The sequence below is a fragment of the Canis lupus genome, chromosome 14 (genome assembly GCF_011100685.1).
Source record: "Canis lupus familiaris isolate Mischka breed German Shepherd chromosome 14, alternate assembly UU_Cfam_GSD_1.0, whole genome shotgun sequence".
Taxonomy (NCBI): Eukaryota; Metazoa; Chordata; class Mammalia; order Carnivora; family Canidae; genus Canis; species Canis lupus.
Genome location: NC_049235.1, coordinates 766,755 through 786,459, shown reverse-complemented (window position 1 = coordinate 786,459; position 19,705 = coordinate 766,755). Strand labels below are relative to the sequence as shown.

General features: G+C 48.9%; 1 protein-coding gene across 2 annotated transcripts in view; it reads left to right on the top strand.

The window, feature by feature from the left end:
- SNAP47 (synaptosome associated protein 47) overlaps positions 1 to 19,705 on the top strand; it is a 45,853-nt gene that overhangs the window by 1,213 nt on the left and 24,935 nt on the right. The window contains exons 1-3 of one of the 2 annotated variants that reach the window (XM_038556450.1): positions 3,391 to 3,412; positions 4,994 to 5,528; positions 15,007 to 15,087. In XM_038556450.1, the coding sequence (XP_038412378.1) occupies positions 5,044 to 5,528; positions 15,007 to 15,087 (566 nt within the window). In that variant the 5' untranslated portion in view covers positions 3,391 to 3,412; positions 4,994 to 5,043. Of the gene's footprint in view, positions 1 to 3,390; positions 3,413 to 4,993; positions 5,529 to 15,006; positions 15,088 to 19,705 lie in introns of those variants that run through there. The other variant, XM_038556451.1, reaches the window with a different exon arrangement.

Genomic DNA, 19,705 nt, shown 5'->3' with positions numbered 1-19,705 from the left:
ACTCTGAGCTTTGCAGGGCTTGAGTGGGACTCTTGCCCCTGAAGAACAGGGTGGACCACGAGGAGGGAGAGGCAGAGAGGAGGGAGGGACCAGGAGAATGAGTTTGGGAGCGTCTGACATCAGGGCGAAGAGGGTCCACGGTGGGAGCTGAGAATGCCAGACAGGGGGGCAGTGGAGCCGCAGGAAAGGCTGCTTCCCAGGCAGAATTCCTCAGGGACCAGCAGGTGCCCATCTAGGAGAACACGACAGCAGTGTGTGGGGAGAGGGACCCCCATAGTCCTCCCTAGATGGGACTTTGAGATACAGTTGTCCTCCCAGGCATTTGTGCATTCGTTCGTATTTTCCACTCCTTTCTCCCCCCATCGTACACACCCCCTCCCGCCTATTTCTTACGTATGGAAACATGTATGTAAGCTTTTGCTGTTTTTAATCTTTTTTAAAAAAAAATTGAGCCAATACTGTCCACATCTTACCGTGGATTGACTAGATCTTCCTTAATTATTGGGTTTCAGTTGTGCTGAATGCAGATCACCAGGAGGCAGTTAGGAAAAGCTTGGGAAGCAGAGCGTTTATAACTGTCTGAAGATTTAGAAAATGTGGTTTAAAGTTTGCCTCTTGGGAGAAACACGGAATTCAGATAGGTGTCTCCTGGGAAGAATCCTGGATTCTGGCTCCTGAGGCTTGGTCATTGAGACTAAGTTACCTCAGAAACAGGAGGCTTTGGGCCACCAGGTCCACTTGCTCCCCAGAATGGTGGAGGCAGCCAAGCCAGGGTAGGAAATGAGACCCCGTGTTTCGTGCTGTGTCCACACGGTGGCCCTCTGGTTCTAGACGTGTCACCAGCACTGCACAGATGGGGCTGTGGCTCTCAAAGGCGCCTGGAAAGCAGCCCTGGCATTGCCTGGGAACTATGAGAAATGCACATTTTCCGGGCCCCGCTCGGACCTATGGAGTCAGAACATGGAGGCAGAAGGGGGCTTGCACAGTCAGCCCTCAGCAGGAAGGAAGACTGCTCCTTCTCTCCAAGGAGTGAGGAGGTTGGTGTGTGTCATGTGACTCGGCCACAGTGTGGCCCTGAAACACCCCAGCAGCACACTGGCACCTCCCGGGTTGTAAGTGGGAGCTTCTGAGGAGCAGGAGATGGAGGTAATGGAAACGGTGGCTGCCGGCACCAGGAGACACTGCTGCCACTGTTCTGCCTCCAGACCTCCTTGTGTTCAGAAGTCCTTGGAACTTGTGTAAAATGTCGCTGGTTCTGTTACTTTAGAAACTGACTAAAAATAGGGTGTTTATTTGATGCTGAGTCTCACCCAGGGCACAGGCCGGTGCAAGCACTAGGAGACATCCGTGTACAATAGTATGTGGTTCAAAATGCCGGATGCCGCACACTCCATCCACGTGCCGGTTCGTGTCTCCCCTTGAGCATCCCTCAGAGTCCTGCACCAAGATCTTCCCATCCTACTTCAGCTCCATGCCCTAGTTCAGGCCCTAGGTCAGTGCAGGTCGATGTGGGTTCCAGGTTATAATAGGCAAGGACTGAACAAGGCCTCCAGGAATACACCATGGATCAAAGACCCAGGTCAGCACACTTAAGGAAGAAAGCCATCCACGGTGAACACAGTCAGTGTTTCCGTGTGATGTCACTAGGTGGTTCAGTCAGTGAGTGTTTACTGGGTGCCCATGGTGTGCTGGCATTGTGCCCAAGGCACCGTCCTCCTGACGTGTACACTGAGCCTGTCACCATGTAGGAACATGCCCAGGCTCCTGGAGGTTGTGGCAAGTGCTGCGTGGTCAAGGAAGGATCTGCTATGGGAGTGAGGGGGCTCCCCTGGAGCTGGCCATGGGGTGGGGAGGGTGGGAGACCAGAGAAGGAGCCCGCTGTCTCCAGAAGGGCAGCTGTGTCGGACAGGGGTTAGAACACATGTGGGCATTGCATTTGGCCACCTGCAGGCCTGGGGAGGCCTGGGCAGAGCAGCATCAGTAAGCAGTGGGGAGCAGCCTGTCTGGGGGTGGGAGGCCTGGTGGTGGGAGCCGCAGTGGGTGTCTCTTGGAGGAGCGGTAGCCAGAGAGGGCTGTGGCAAGGGGGTGGGGGGGGCGGCGCTGGTCTCTTCTAAGATGGAGACCTTAAAGCATCTGTGCAAACTGATGAGAGGGTCAGGACAAGGAGGGCAAATGTGCGGCTGTGAATTCAGTTTTGTGAACAAGGATGGCCACACATAGCCCTCTGTCTCTGCGCTGTCCCTGGCCGCTTCCACTGTCCAGCGGCAGAGCTGCGCCCTGGCAGCAGGGCCCACATGCCCACAACACCTAAGATACCGTCTGGCCTTTGGAAAAATAGTGTGCCCTAGTGTCGGAAGAACGGAGAGGTTGATGTTGCTGGAAGGGGTCGTGATCAAGGGCACAGGACCAGGCGCGGCCTCGTATGCAGTGGGGCCCTGTTTCCCGCAGTGGGTAGTGGGGAACAGAGGGCAGGCAAGGGCAGGCAGGACATCTGGGGACAGGTGTGGCAGGTGAGTCTGCAGCTCAGGGAGAGGGAGGGTGTGGGAATGTTGTTCTTGCTTTGGCTCTCCACTTCACCCTTGTTTACTCCGTCTGTTTAGGAAGACGCCATGGAAATGTGTGGGAGGCAGAGTGCTGTCCACAGCTTTCTCCTGTTGCTTTTTCCTGGAATCCATAGTGAGAAGTTTCATTTCTCCTCCTCTTTGAATCCTAGTGCATTTTAGAGCTGATGTTATCCTTGCCTTTTCGGTTTTTAGTGGTGGGTAAACAGGCCCAGAGGGCGAAGTGACTTTCCACAATGGTAACATATGTGGCAGACTGGGGTCCTCGGACCCTGCCGTGCTCCAAAGTGCCCCGAGGGGCACAGACTCTTGGAGGTAGGGACTCAGCCTCCATGCTGCAGCAGGCCCCCAACCACTCGATGCCCCGACTCTCTCTGCGGGTTGGAGACTTGTGTGGGGGTCAGGTGGCTGAATGGCAGGAGGCTCCCTTCAGCCGGGAGGACCGGGGTCAGGCCATCTTCAGGTGGTGGGGCCCAGGCATCCAGCCTCCGACCTTGGTCTTGAACTGGGAAACACCCAAAACTGAATAGTCGTCCCTGGTTCTGACAGTCTGAATGACTGCCTGTGGCCTGGTGGCCCAACAGCACTGGCAGGTCTCATGCGAGGGACCTTGCAGGTCTGTGCTGTCAGAGGCCCCGGGCTGGCAGCACTCTGTAGTCTGGATTTGCTTCAATGTCAGGTGGGGGGAGAAGTCTGACCAAGACACGTTTGCTTTCCAGTTCCCTCTGTCCAGTGAGAGACATGGTCACAGCGGAAAGGCAGCCACACTGCCCCAGATGGTAGACTTGCACACCGTCCCAGCATGGCCAGAAGACTCCTGTGAGAGCCCACAGGTCATGCCCTGTAGGAAGGTGACTCGGTATTCCATTCCGAAGGTCTGGTGTGTGGGTTTGTGGACTCTTTGCAGAGGCCCCTAAGCTCACACTGTGAGCTGTGAGCTTGCCATCTACTAGGCGCATCGGTAGTGTTGCGATGCATTGCCAACTCTCTAGTCTCTCGGATTCTGTATAATGAGGAAGCTCCATACCATGCAAGCTCTTTTGTGTTTTGCCTAGCTTTTCTTGTTTGATGCCGTCACTAGAGGTCTCGGTCTTTAAAAGTATAACTCTGTGGACAAATTCATAGGGTTTCAGTAGATGCTGAGCTCCAGGAGCCAGGGATGATGTCAGAGTCAAGTCCTGCCTGCCAGCTGCCCCACGTGGCATGTGGGGCCTGGCACCTGTGGCCACGATTCAGAGACTCCCTGAGGCTCTGGCCATGCTGCAAAGGCCCACATTTCTCAGTATTGTAAAAGATAACATCAGCGATTCATTCTCTCATTTTTGTAAGTAGGTTGTGCCGTAACTGCATGTATGCAGCAGGGGATGCGGGAGAGTGGAAGACAGGCCCCAGTATAGGTGGCCCCCTGCCCAGATGTGAGGTGCACAAGGTATTTCCAAGCCTAGTTGTAGCCAATTCCACACCCTGTACTTGTGGTTTGACCTTGTACGAGGTCCTCTTCCTTTCCTAGCTTTGTTGGCTCATCTGGTTAAGTGAGAGGGACAGACATAGTGTTCTATAACGATTGTCTTACTCCGTCATTCCTGGGTTTCCATATTTCATTAACAAATGAAAACTGTAGGAATGCTTGGGTGGCTCAGCAGTTGAGCATCTGCCTTCGACCCAGGGTGTGATCCCAGAGTCTCAGGATCGAGTCCCACATCAGGCTCCCTGCGTGGAGCCTGGTTCTCCCTCTGCCTCTCTCTCTCTGTGTCTCTCATGGATAAATAAATAAAATCTTTTTTAAAAAGTGCAAACTAGATGTGGATGGTATATGTTCACTATGTACAACTGTATAAAACTGAAGGTAGAGCTAGATAATTACGTAGAACTTTATGGAATTTGTGGGCCATGCAAGAAGGGAAAAGCCTTTGTGTAGACTTTCCCTTCATTATTTCCTTTATGATAAAAATTTCAAGAGGAGAATGTTAGTGTAGGAATGTGTGAGGAGGGACTTCCAGGTAGTTCAGCAGTTGGGCGTCTGCCTTTGGCTCAGGCGTGATCCCTGAGTCCCAGGATCGAGTCCCATGTTGGGCTCTCTGCATGGAGTCTGCTTCTCCCTCTGCCTATGTCTCTGCCTCTTTCTCCCTATGTCTCTCATAAATAAATAAATCTTAAAAAAAAAAAAAAGGAATGTGTGAGGAGTGTGTATTGGTGAGATTGTCACAGCCAAAACAGTGTTCTTGTGAAGGATCCTGGGGTTGCAGTGGCATCGGGCTGTGGGCCCTGGTTTGGGTGACGTGGGCTTCCGTCCTGCATGTCTGGGTGGTAGGAGTCCCCAGTGTGCTCAGCAGCCCAAGCACAGCCTCGCCACCACTGTCCTAGTGTCTGTAGGCCAACTGTGCTGACGCTCATTAGACTCTCCCACCCACTAACTTGTCCCTCTCCTCCAGAGACGGAGTGGCTGACGCCGAGCCGTAGGACAGACCACCTTGGGAGCCAGATGAGCAGAGAGATCTGCGTGCACTCTTGGCCTTGTTCCTACTACTTAGAACCAGAGAAGCGATGGGTTCCTGGAAAGCTTTCATTAACTTCTCGCTCCCTGAGATTTATGACTGATAAAACCGGGGAGACCTTGGTCAGCTTCCCGCTGTCTAGTGTGGTTGAGATAAAGAAGGAAGCTTCTCACTTTGTCTTCAGTTCCATCACCATCCTGGAGAACAGCGGCCTCAAGCACTGGTTCAGCTCCTTGCAGCCCAGTCGGAATGCAGTCTTCAGCATCATTGAGCATTTCTGGAGAGAGTTGCTGCTGTCTCCACCAGAGGCAGCGCTCCCTGTGACCAAGGGGAAGCAGCTGACAGGTCTGATGGCCTGTTCTCAGAAGCGCCTAGAAGAGACAGCCCGAGTCCTCCACCATCAGGGCGAACAGCTGGACAGCATCACCAGAGGCCTGGACAAGATGGAATCGGACCTGGACATGGCTGACAGGTATAGGGAGTGTCTCAGACATACGGGTCATGCTGTGCACGGTTACACCGATTAGGCGTTGGTGGGGGGCACACTGTGTGCCAGGTGCAGAGCTTCAGTTTTATGTGATTAAGGAAGATTACCGCATTTAATCATGTGGGGGAAATGGGCCCAGAGGCTGGTGATTTCTTCAGTGTCATGCATACTAAGTTTGTTATTTTGCGTGGCCATGTAGCCTCAAGGTTTGAGCTGACTCACTTTGGCTCCAGGAGCTGCCACTTTTGCTGCCACACCAGCCACTCCCAATCTTCTACCTCAGAGACCCCCCACTCTTTTGGGGGGATTGGGGTTAGGGACCCCAAGGAGCTTTTGTTTTTGTGTATGATGTGTGCCAATGTTCCTGCATTTTTTGAAAACTAAGAAACTAAGAAAAGATGATTTGTTCGTCTAAGAAATGCAATGATGAACCCATGATCTAGTTATAGAAATAACTGTCAATGAAAAATAGCATTTATAAAGTAGATGTGTTAGTGGGAAGAGTAGCACCTTTAAGATTTCTACACATCCCTTTACAGAAGGGCTTCATAGAAGACTGCCAAGTCCTCCTGCCTGTGTCTACAGTCTGCCTGCCGTGTTATCCTATGTCCTGGGGCCTCTGGGCTCTCCATGTGCCCAAGGGAGAGAGCGCGTGAAAAGCCAGGCAGTACCATGGTGCTTAACCTAAGGAGGGGTGCTTGTGGTGGATGAAGTGGGAGGTCATGAACCCTTTGTGAGCTTTCCTCCTGGGAACACAGTTGGGCAGTTTCTGCCTTTTATGCCACCCCGGGGTCATGGGACCAAGTTGTGGGCAGGAGTGATGTGAGTCACTTCCACGCCTGGTCCCTGAAAGCCTGCCACCCAATCTCCAGTGTTGTCTTCCCCTCACCTGGAAGTGGCACACAGAGAATCCTCCCCTGGACTCGGGGGCCCGGGGCAAAGTACACAGACATGAGTTGGATGGAGTGTGGGTTGCCAGGTGGCACCCCAGAGCAGATCTGACCCCAGCCCTCCACAGGGGTTCTACATCAGCATTGGAATAACAGAAATTCAGGTTTCGGTGATGACATTAATAAGAATTAAAGGAAGGGTACACAGTACCGGCTAGAGGACAGTGAATAAGCATTTTCACACACTGCTATTGGGAATGTCTGTTGGTGTAATCCTTTCGGAGAACAATCTGGCAATTTAGAAATGTTCTTTTAACAAAGGACAGGGGAAGATGAACCTGAGAATAGGAGAAAATGCTTATAACATCCGCCCCTATTCCCACCAAAGGATTCACACCCAACCAGGTAAAGAACTCATATGACAAAATGGGAATAAGCCAATTCGACAGAAAAATGGGCTGTGGCCGTTGATTGGAGAGTAGGATAAGCGTCTGTCGGTGTCCCAGGCAGGTAGAAGTAGAAGGCTTTAGGTAATGCGCTGGGCCCCGTGGCTGCGTCCAAAGCTGCTGCCATCCGTCTTCCAAGCCAGTAGGGGTGGGATGTGCACAGGGAGGCCAGGGCACATGCTCTTGTCTTGAAGCAAATGACGCAGGCCCATGACAGGGAGGCTGGCACCCCTGATAGATGAAACAACACTGACGGCCAGTCAGCGTGTGGGTCAGGACAAGAAGTCTCCTGCTGCTGTCATGGATGTGACTTGGCTCGGCCACTGGCAGGACCTAGCCAGGCCAAGGATGTGCAGACCCTGTGACCAAGCCCACTGTGTGGACGAGCTCTGATGGTCATGAACAGCTGTGGTGGCTGCTCCTCAGGGGGCTGGGCAGGTAAGTGGTCCCTACTGACTGTGATGCAGTACACGGATTTTATCAGGCTGACTGGTCATATCCACACAGACCCACCTGGATCCCCCCGAAAGCAACAGGAACAAAACAAAATCAAGTGCGTACTACAGAGCACCACTTATAGGAGCTTTTAAATAGGCAAAGTAGCAGTATAGGAAAATGCAAGGAGCACCCAAGTGTGAAAGCCCAAGCTGGAGGGGTGTGCACGGCCACCACGGACAGCTTCCGCAGACCAGCTGATGGACCCCTGGGCGGGGGGGATCTCCTGCTGGCACAGGTCCTCAAGTGGGTCCCTGTGAGCCTTCGGGTTTGTCTGTGACGTGGGGCTCTTCCCCTCAGTGGTCAACTGTGTTCCTTCTGGAACTCCCATTGTCTGGTTATCAGGCGTCCTGTACTGAGCTTCTCATAGCATTCTCATTTTCCTCTCTCCATGTTTTTTTCTTGTTTCTAAGGTTTTATCTTCCTGCTACCCTTCCATTTTTGTGATATTTTTGATTTCTGATTGATTTATTTTTTATTTTTTTTAATTTTATATATTAAGATTGTATTTATTTATTCATGAGAGACACAGAAAGAGAGGCAGACACACAGGCAGAGGGAGAAGCAGGCTCCATGCAGGGAGCCCAATGTGGGCCTCGACCCCAGGGATCCCCAAAGATTTTTTTTTTTAATCTTCCTTTTAGTAGCAGCTGTTGTTTCTCTCTGGGTTGCTGTCCTCTTACCTCTCAGAGTTTGCTGGAAAACCTCCTACAGGAAGGGCCAGGGATGTACCTCCCATTTCCGTGCTCTCAGCTCACCACACCTGCTTCAGCAGAGCAGGAAGTGGTGGCCAGATGGTAGTGGGGCCCAGCAGCACGGGGTTCGTGAGGTCGGCAATCTCACCAAGCTCTCCTTAAATGAACTTTGAGTCTGCTGGGTTGTGAGCCCCAACTTCACGCCAGCTTTTGGAGGTCCCTGATCTTTTTCCCCATAGGGGGTTTGCACTGCAGCCTGGCTTATTTCTTGGCTTGTGCCACTGCGGCCTTACAGCTTACTTTCTTGGTTTTGCAAAGTCTGCCTGGTTTCCAAGTTCTAAAATTTTGTTGCTCCTATCTCTTCTCTTTGTCCCCAGGGAAAATACGTGTGTTTACTTTGCCTTCTCTGATCGCGTGGTTTATACCACGAAGTACGTGTGTGTCTTTGTCATGGCTCCTGGCACAGAGTGCCTAAGGCCCTTGGGGTTTCCCCAAGTGAGGAGAGCGATGGAGGTGTCCTGGTGCTCATAAGGAGCCCCTGAGGGAGTGTGGAGGAGGTGACCTTGGGTGGCCCCTCAGGATGGGGGCAGGTGGCCAGGGGACCCAACCCTGGGAGCAGAGGGTTGGACACTTCAGTCCCCTCCCCCCGCCCCGACCTCTGGGAGGGGAGAGGGGATCAGTCACCAATGCCCAGTGATGTAATCAATCACGCCTTTGTCATGAGGCCCCATGAAAACCTGGGAGGATGGGCTTGGGGAGCTTGGGGCTTGTGAGCACATAGAGACTTGGAGAGAGTGACCTGCCCCGGGGCTGGCCCCGGATCACAGCCTTGGATAATAAGCTGGTAACATGGGACGTTTCTTTGAGATCTGAGCCACTCAAGCAAGTTCAGGGACCCAAGGAGGAGCCGTGGGAGCCTCTGGTCTGTAGCCGGGGGGTCAGTGGGGGCAACCCCTGGACTTGCAGCTGGTGTCTCGGGGAAGAGGGGGAACCTGTGGCGTCTGGTACCGTCCCCAGATGGGCAGGTGGTCAGGAGTGAGTGAAGGGCTTCCTGTAGGGATAAAACCACACACAATTGGAATTGGTCATTTTTAGCCAGTCTTCTGTTTTTCCAAACAGCATATCCTGGAGTATCTTTTTCAGCAGACCAATGTATACTTATTTAGAATAGTATCTGTGTTCAGTTCCTACTGCTATGTTTTGAGGATTAGCTCTGGGCTGTGTTCTCTTTAAGTTATTGCAGTTGTTCAGAGGAGCGCTGGCGCCCTGCAGATGCAGCGGGTAAAATGCCGTCCTCACGCTTGGGCAGTGGCCCCGCACCCTAGTGGATGGGAGCCTAGATGCAGGTCAGTGAGCACCTGCTTCCACATGAGTGTGCTGAGCTGGGGCTCTGCCGCTTGCCGAGCTGTGGAGGAGCAGGAGCACAGCAAAGCCCTCCACGGACTGCAGGTCCTGCCATGTTCATCAGAGCTCACCATGAAACAGAAGTGGCAGGGTGCATGTACGGTGTCTGCAGGGGTCATGGGGCTGGTGGCTCCAGACTCCAAGTTGGGTAAAACAGACATATGGCTTCATCTGTCTAATAGATCAAGCTTTGGCCAAGTGGTCTCTTTTGATTTACCATTTGGCTGTTTTCTATACCTGGATCCATGCTTTAATGGGAAATTAGGAAGAGTAATACAAGGCTGCTCTCATATTTGCTGTGACAACCCCCAAACCCCTGCTGTTTGCTTAGGGTTCCCACTGGGAAATGAGGGTAACTGCTAACTAACCTGAAGTATCAGAGCCATTAGTCTTACGTGTTGTGTTGCTTTTCCTGAGAATTTAAATGGTGACCCAGAGAGCTCCCGTTGAATTGAAGAGAATCAGATCCTTCTACCCCCGATGGCTGCCCTACCACTTCCCTGTGGGGTCGGACACCTCCAGTGCCTAGGAGAGCCCATTGTCTCAGAAGGGCCACCCCTTCACATCTCACTCCATCCTGGTGTCCTTGGGGCCAGCAGCACCTGATGGGGCCGGAAGCGTGGCCTCCCCTGACCCTCCCGCAGAGCCAGCACCTTCAGCCCCTGCTGCCATGGCTTCCATTCTCATGGCTGAGATCTGTTATTCTCCTCTTAGGATTCTTCCCCACCCCAACTCCTCCCCACCCCACCCCACCCCACCCCACCCCTCCCTTGCCTCCCGGCAGCCCAGCCAGTAACCAGGTCACAGCACTCCATCTGAAAACCTCTGTGCTCTCCTTCCCCACAGTCCCAGGTTGGAAACACAGGGTGTCCTCGGTGCTCTTCAGGAAGAGGGATCCTCCCTGTCTCCACATACCTCCTCTCTGCTCTCCCTCCTCCTCCTCTCTCTCTCACCTTTCTCCTCTCTCTCTCTCCCTCCTCCACTCTCTCCCTCTTCTTTCTCTCTCCCTCCTCCTTTCTTTCTCCTCCTCTCTCTCCCTCTTCCTCTCACCTTCCTACTCTTTATCTCCCTCCTTCTCTCTCCCTCCTCCTCTTTCTCCCACTCCTTCTCTCTCCCCCTTCTCCACACGTGTGTGTGCATGCGTGTCATATGTGTGGATGTTATTTATGTTTGCTGTATAGATGATATGTCTCTGGAGGACCCTGATAAATATGGAATCTGGTACTAGGTCTAATGGGTGTTTTCTGAACATATTCTGTAGTTTCTGGGATTTCTAACCTGAATAGATTTAAAGGTGCTGCTGACTCTTATTTCCAGTGGTGTAGAGGGAACTACTGCATGGCCTTTGGCTCTAGACATGCCTGAATGCCACCATGGGACACCCCTACTCACTTTAAAAGGTAAGGTTCTGAGTGACCATTTCTCCATAGTAACGAGACTTGCTCACTGCTCCTAACTCCCCTGCACAAAGTAGGAGAGGGAACGGATGAGTTCAGGGTGCCCCATAAATGTCCTGACCATTTCTGTCTCTACTCTGAAAGAAACCCTGAGCTCCTGTTTGCAGGGCCAGGATCTCTGAACATGAGATCTAGAGTGTCATCTTTGAGCGCATGGATCACATGCAGGAGGCATGCAGCCCTGTGGAAGTACCACATGATGCTCCCAGTAAACACAGACAGAAGTCTGCAGGACTTGTGTGGGAATAGCTATCACAGGAGGGGGCAGCAGGGAACAGGACCGAACAGGGGACAGGACCAAACGAATGGGAGAGATGCTAGATTTGGTACTACAGCACCTGGGGTCGGAGAGGGTTCTGGCCAGTGGGTGACATGCACACTGAAGAGTGGCCTACACTGCGTGAACTTTGGAATGGTAGCCTGGACTTACCACATTAGACCCACTCGCCCACCTGGTGTGGTCCAGAGGACACATTTTCCTCCAGGACTGTGAGAAATGCATTTGTGAAGGGCCCCAGTGTCCTTGAGGTTCTGGGTGGCTCCTTTCTTGTCTGTAGGCCAGAAGGGACGGTGGGACTACAGCAGGGATAACAAGATTCTGAGGTGGCAGGGCCAGGTGGTGGCCCTTGGTCACTGAAGACAAGTGGGGATGGTCACCATCATGCACAAGAGCCAAAGCAACAATCTCAGTAGTCTGACTCCCAGAGACCTGTGGCATTTAAGCAGGATGGCTGTGCATTGGGGAGCAGGACTCAGTTTTTTTGAGACTACTAGATGCTGAAACTGCTGCTGATTGTAACATACCATTCAGAGTAGGGGCTTCTGGGGGGTCAAGAGATCAGTGGAGTTTTAGCTCAGGTCTGCCTCCCAGTAGGCCCTGAACCCACTCCAGGGCTATTTTCCTGGTACTGGAGCACATAATTAGAATATACACACTCAGCAGCTAGCAGAACCCCATGCTGGTTCCCTGACCGGGGCAGCAAGGGCTATTCTGGTGGCAGAGGCCAAGTGGAAGCCTCCAGACTACCTAGAAGAGTAAGCCATTCTTGGAGGGATTTAAGAGATCAGCACCCCATCAAGGACCTGAAGGGTGCATGAATAGTGAGCCCTACTTCATCTCCATCAGCTCACTTATTCGACTTTGCAGAAAAAGACAGATCTTGGGAAAAAACAGTGGACTGTCCTAAACTTAACCAGCTGGTACTCTAACTGTAGTTGCTGTTCCAAATGCCTGAGCCAAACAACACCTTCTCTGGAGCCTGATAATGCTGCAGTCGGTCTGGCAAATGTTCTCTTTCTGTGCTGTTTGTCAGGACAGCTAAGTCAGATTACTTTCAGCCGCACATCTAGCAGGACATCTGCGTCATCCCACATCAGGGATATTTCAGCTCTCCAGCCCTGTGTCACAGTGTATGTCCGAGGGCCCTTGACTGGCTTTCACTGCACAGGATAGCGTGCTGGTCTATGACATGGCTTACACCATGCAGACTGGATCGAGTAAGAATTAGCAGCTACTCTAGATGCATTGGAAAGATGTTTGCATGTCAGAGGGTACGAAAGAAACCTGACAAAATTAGGGACTTCCCTTCTCATTGAGATTTCTGGGAATCCAGTGGAGTGAGCAGGGCTTGCTGAAATATCTCCTCTAGGTGAAGAAAGAGTTTTTGCACCTGGCTCTTCAGTTGGAGCACCTGAGTGGCTCAGTCAGTTAAGTGGCCGACTCTTGGTTTCAACACAGGTCACCATCTCAGGGTCATGAGAATGAGCCCCATATTGGACTGCACACCCAGTGGGAAGTCTGCTTGAGATTCTCTCCCTTCTCCCTTCCCACTCTGCCCCTCCGCCCATCACACATGCTTGCACACACAGGTGCACACGTGCTTTTTCTCTCTCTTTCTCAAATAAATAAAATCTAACAGAGAGAGAGAGACACACACAGTACCTGGTGAGCCCCTTAGCATTTTGGAAGCAACATACTCTTCATTTGGGTGTGATACTCCAGCCAGTTTACAAAGTGACTTGAAACCTTTGAGTGGGGCCCAGAACAAGAAGGCTCTGCAGCAGGTCCAGGTTGCCACTTGGGCCACATGATCCAATAGCACTCAAAGTGTTTGCAGTAGACAGAGGTGCCCTTTGGAGCCTTTGGCAGACCTTTGTAGGGAGTCACAGTGCATGTGTGTGGGATTTTGGAGCAAAGTCCTACCATCTTCTATGGATAACTGTTTTTGTTTGTTTGTTTGGTTGGTTGGTTGGTTGGTTTTGTTTTGTTTTTGTTTTGTTTTGTTTTTGAGAAACCGCTCTTGACCTGCTACTGGACCTTTGTAGAGACTGAATGCTTGACCATGGACCACCAGTTATCATGCAATCTGAGCTTTTCTTCGTGAAGTGAATATTGTGTGACCCACCAACTATAAAGTGGGGCATGCACAGTGACACTCCATCATCCAATGACAGTGGGATATGGGAGATAAGGCTCAAGCAGGCTCTGAAAGCACAGGCTAGGTCACATGACAGGTCAGCTCAAATGCCACGGCCCCCACTCCTGCTGCACTGCATTCTCTGAGCCTGCCCCTATGGTGCATTTCCTACATGGGGAGTGCCCCCCATAGCCAGTTCTGAGGAGGAAGATAGTGGAGCCTGGTACAGATGGTTTTGTGCAATATGGAGGCATCACCCAGAAGTCCACAGTGGTGAAGGGAAATCCTTTCAGGGGGCAGAACTTCAGTCTATGCACCTGGAAAATCATTGTGTTGGGTGAGTAGTCTTGTGTATACAGTCTTCTGACCCACTCTCAGCCTCATGAGGATGGGTCTTAGGGCTGGAACACACAGCCTATGCCAGTTTATCCCCTAGTAGGGAAATAGCTTTCCCTGTTACAAGCTCAGCCGGTACTCTTGTCCTACACAAGCATACATGTCAGTGGCTCTCAGGCACACCCGCAGCTTTCCGTATTTCAGACTGCAGGGGGTTGGAGGGGGCATGAACTGCAGCATTACAGGGATATGTATAAGCCAGTTGCCCTGTGTCAGCTGCCGGGGGACCTGCTGGCCATGAGAGACCACTGCCTAATATTGGAACTGATTTCGTTCTGTCTCTTCTCTACGTAAGTAAAGCTGGGTTAGGTATTACCCCATCCAGTGATTGACCACGTTGTGTTCTGTGGTAAATGCAGTACCAAGATGCTATGGGCAGAAGTGTTTAGAGTCCTCTCCTAAGACTGGTGACCACTATGTGGTACTCTGCTCAGCCATTTCCTTGGAAGGAGGAATGGCCAGAGGTCAACTGCATACTGCTTGACTGTGGCCAGTGGTTTGGCTGGATGTTTGGGGAATGGAGGAAACACAATTAGAAACTTCACGACAAGGAGGTCTAGAGTAGAAGTATGTGGATACACTTCTCTAGTGGGACAAGAGGCAAAGATGTAACCTGTGTGAATGCTCCACCAGTCTCTTCAGCAGAGGAGGACTGTGATAACCATGTGGATAAGATGACCTGTTCTCTGGGTACCAGTCAGCCTATTTCCCCAGCATCTCCTAACCCAGTGGGCCCATGAGCAAAGTGGCCATGGTAACAGGGATGGAAGTTATGAGGGGGCTCAGCAATGTGGACTTCAACTCACCAAGGCCAGCCTGGCCACAGCCACTGCTGCACGCCTAATCTGGAGACCCCAGTGCTGAGTCTCCAGTATGGCTCCATTCTCCAGGCTGGTGAGCCAGCTCCTTGGGGGCTGCTTGATTACATTGGACCACTTATTGTGACTCTCCTGAATGTGACAGGTCACTTTTCTCTTCCTGCTTTCAAAACTCTTTTTGCGTCTTTGAGTTTCAACACTTTATAATGTATCTCAGTGTGGATCTTTTTAAGTTTATCCTCCTGGGTGTTTGGTGAGCTTCTTGAATGTGTACGTTCATATCTTTCATCAGATTTGGGAAGTTTTCAGCCCAGTGTTTCCTCGGATTACTTTTCTGCCCCTTTCTTGTCTATCTGGGATTCCTGTAATACATTTGTGGATGCTTGATAGTGTCCCACAGATTGTTTAAGCTGTATTCATTTTTCTTTTTCTTTCTGCCTGTCAGACTGGGTAATTTCAAAGATATTACCTTCAAATTTGCTGATTCTCTGTTCTCCCTGCCCACATCTGCTGTTGAATCCCTCTGGTGAGTTTTTCATTTCAGTTATTGTATTTTTCAGCTCTAGAATTTGTTTGGTTTCTTTTCATAATTTCTGTCTTTTTACTGATATTCTTGTTTTGTTCATTTTTTTTTTATTCCTTTCAGTTATTTGTTATAGTTTCCTTTAGCTCATTGAATATATTTAAGATTTTGGTGTAACATCTTTGACAAATAATCAAAATATTAGAGTTTCCTCAGAAATGGTAATAGGCCTTGTGAATGGCCATACTTCTTTCTTTGTATGTTGTGTAATTTTTTTCTTGGAAACTATACATTCTGTTATGGTTGTGGTAACTCTGTTATGGACTAAGTATTTGTTTCCTTGATACTCATATACTGAAGTCACCCCTCATTGTGATGGTGTAAGGAAGCAGAGCCTTTCGGAGGTGATTAGGTTTAGATGAGGTCATGAGAGTGGAGCCCCCACAATGGGATAAGTGGAAGAAGCTAGAGACCTTTCTTTGCTATGTGAGGACATGGGAAGGCAGCTATCTCCAAGCCAGGGAGAGAGCTCTCCCACAAAACCAGATCTGCTGGCACCCTAATCTTAAGCTTCCCAGTCTCTATAACTGAGAAATCAGTCTGTTGCTCAGGCCATGCAGTTTGTTATTTTTTTTTTTTTAAGATTTTATTTATTCATGAGAGACAGAGAGAGTGGCAGAGACACAGGCAGAGGGAGAAGCAGGCTCTGTGCAGGGAGCCCGATGAAGGACTCAATCCCAGGACTCCGGGATCACAGCCTGAGCTGAAGGCAATCAACCACTGAGCCACCCAGGTGCCCCAGTTTGTGGTATTTTTGTTATAGCAGCCCAAGCTGACTGACTCACTCTGGAAACCTAATTCTCCTACACCTTGGGGATTGGTGGTCTTTGCTTATTGAGGATTGGGGCTGACCTTTGTGTCTTTTCCAAACTATTTTTGCAAACCATGTCTTCTTTGTTGTGTGTGATCATTGAAGTTTCTCTTGCCTTGTCTCTCCGCTCAGCTAGTGAACTGAAAAAAATCTTAGATATCTGGCTCCTGTCAAGGGAAAAGGAAATACGTCTTGTCTCTTTGAGTTCCCTCTGGCGGGAAAGCCGCTTCAGTTCATGATGTTTGAAACCTCTGTGTTGGCCTCTCCATGATAAAAAGCAGCAAAAGGGCCCCATAGAACTTCTAGAAAACAAATTTGTTTACATATATTAAAATTCTGATTATATGCTTCCTACTTCTTGGTATTCTATATCTTTCTTTAAATGAAATGAAGACAAGTTGGTTTTGATATCAGGAGTTTGCTGGAATCTAGTTGTTGAGGTAATTAGTTTGGTTGTGTTTTCACTGGCATCTATGAGTATGGCCTCAGTGCTCAGATGTTGGAAAATGGCACTGTGGAATGACAGTTGACTCTTCACAGTTGAGCCTAATGTAGCTCAGCATTTTGACAATGTTTTCCGTTGTCTTCCTGCTGTATGCTATTGCTAAGTCATGTAGGATTGTGGCTATTTTTTCCTCCCTATCCTAGATATTCTGAAGTTTTATTCTGATGTGTCTTAGATTTTTTAAAATAGCCTTCTAATTTACATACCATATGATTTACTCATTGTATGTGAACAATTCAGTGATTTTTCTTCAATTTACAGTGTTGTGTAGATATCACTATAGTCCAATTTTAGGACATTTCTGTCACTCCCACAGGTTGCCTCAAGCCCTTTGGCAGTCATTCTCTTTTCACCCTGCCCAGGTCACCACTGATCTACTCTTTCTCTGTAGTCTTCTCCTTTTTAGAGAGTTAACATACATACCATGTTTTTGGGGGTTCATCCTTGTTGTAGGATATAAGGATATACTTAAGAAGTACTTTGTTACTTCATATTTCTTCTTCTTTCTTCTTTCTTCTTTCTTTTGTTTTTAGGTAGGCTCCATGCCCAACATGGGCTTGAATTCACAACCCTGAGATCAAAGAGTCACATGTTCTACTGACTGAATCAGCCAGGTGCCTTGTTGCTTTGTATTTCTGACTAAGATTCTATTGTATTATCTATTAACATATCACATTTTGTTTATCCATTACCGATTTTGATGGATGTTTTGTTGTTTCTGCTTTGCTGCTATTATGAATAGTGCTGCTATGGACACTTGTGTACAAGTGTTCGTATGAACATTTGTTTTCATTTCCCTTGGGAGGGAAATTGCTGGGTCTCTAACATTTTGAGAAACTGACCAATTGTTTTCCAAAGTGGCTGCACCATTTTATGTCTCTGCCAGTATTGGGAAGGCTCCAGTTTCTCCACAACCTCATCAACACTTGTTATCACCAGCCTTTTTTATTATAACTCTTCTAGTGGGTGCAAGGTGGCATCTCACTGGGGTATTGATTTTCATTTTCCTAATGATAATGAGCATCTTTTCATGTGCTTTTTTTCCATATGTTTTCAGATTATTTGAGTGTTTTTTATGTTGTCGTGTTTTTATTATGGAGTTGGTAAGAATTCCTTATATATTCTGGATAGAAGTCTCTTTATGGTATATATGATTTGAAAGTATTTGCTCCCTTTCTGTGGATTGTTGTTTTACCTTTTTTTTTTTTTAATTTTTATTTTATTTTTTTTTTATTCATGAGAGACAGAGAGAGAGAGAGAGAGAGAGGCAGAGACACAGGCAGAGGGAAAAGCAGGCTCCATGCAGGAAGCCTGGCATGGGACTCCATCCCAGATCTCCAGGATCACACCCTGGACTGAAGGCGGCGCTAAACCGCTGAGCCACCTGGGCTGCCCCTTTTTTTGTTTTGTTTTTAAGATTTATTTATTTTAGTCTTGGGAGGGGGAGAGACAGAGGGAGAAAGAGAGAATCTCAAGCAGACCCCTGCTGAGCACAGAGCCTGATAGGAGGCTCAATCTCACAACCCTGAGATCATGACCTGAGCCGAAATCAAGAGTCAGATATTTAACTAACTTTGCCACCCAGGTGCCTTCATTTTACTTTCTTGAAGGTATTTTTTGAAGCAGAGAACTTTAATTTTTTTTTCTCCAAGGAATCAAACACAATTTATTTTAGAACTAAATAGAACAGATTGAATAAAAGAAGTTTTGTCTTAAACTTTCCAAGTAGATATTTTCTTTTTTTTTTTTTTTTTAAGATTTTACTTATTTATTCATGATAGACACAGGCAAAGGGAGAGGCAGGCTCTGTGTGGGGAGCCCTGTGTGGGACTCGATCCCAGGACCCCGGCATCAGGACCTGAGCCAAAGGCCACTGAGCCACCCAGGCATCCCCCAAATAGATATTTTCTCCTCAGGCTTCATGTTATCAACTTTAAGTCCCATCAGTGACCTTCATAATATTCACAAAAGATGTGCAGATTGTGTCATTTGGTTGAACAGTCGAGTTTGGAAATAACAATCTTTACACTTTTTGTGCTTAACCTTTTTTTTTTTTTTTTTTTAAGTAATATCTATGCCAAACATGGGATTTGAACTCAAGACCCCAGGATCAAGAGTCACATGCTCTGCAGACTGAGCCATCCAGGTGCCCCACTTTGTACTTTAGAACAATTCTCAAAACATGTTATAATGCTCATGACTGTTCAATTAATTTTTTCTTCTTAAAATAACTTACAGCAAGAGAATCATTTATACATATTCAAAAACAGAATTCATCCATTTTCTTCTGCGTTCATGGTGGGAAAAACTTATCCAACCCAACAGATGTAGCAAAGTCTGTTTCCTATTTTGGCTTCTCTGTTTTAATGACCAGAGAAAATCCTTTGTTGTTTTTATTTTTGGTTTCAACATACTAGTACCAAATATCCTTTTCTTTTTCTTTTTTTTTTTTTATAAGATTGTATTTATTTATTCATGAGACACACACAGAGAGAGAGAGAGAGAGAGAGAGAGAGAGAGGCAGACACACAGGCAGAGGGAGAAGCAGGCTGCATGCAGGGAGCACATGAGACTCGATCCCAGGACTCCAGGATCAAGCCCTGAGCCGAAGGCAGATGCTTTAACTGCTTAGCCCCCCAGGCATCCCAACATTGATCTTTTCCATTCAAAAAATCAGCATTTCAGAGCTTTGCAGTTTCCCACCTTCAGACACTGCCAAGGGGACTTCCCTCCCTGGAGCATACCATGGGACCAGGGCAGAAAACTGTGGCATTCTTGTGCCCAGGCTCTCTTCGTAGCTGCGTCCTCAGCTCCTCCTTGGGATGCTGGGACACCAGGGCCTGACTGCATCACCTCCTGCGCCTGTAGCCCTGCTCTGGCTGCCTGATGAGATCCAGTGTATCTGTTTTTCTTTTGTCACTTGCCTTTGATGTCCTACATGATTCATTGCCTAGTCCAAAGTCATAGAGGTTTACTCTTTTTTAGCCTTTCTGTTTAGGTCTGTGATCCACTTGGAGTTCATAGCATGAGAAATGGGTCCAACTTCTTTTCTTTGTGTGTAGATATCCAGTGGTCTCAGCAATATCTCACTGTTTCCCCCATTGAATTGTCTTGTCATCCTTGTTGGAGACCAGTTGACCCTAATGTAAAGGTTTGTTTCTGGACTGAGTTCTATCAATAATCCATGTGTGTGACCTTATGGCAGTACCACACCATCTTTATTTCTGTAGCTTCATAGTAAGCTT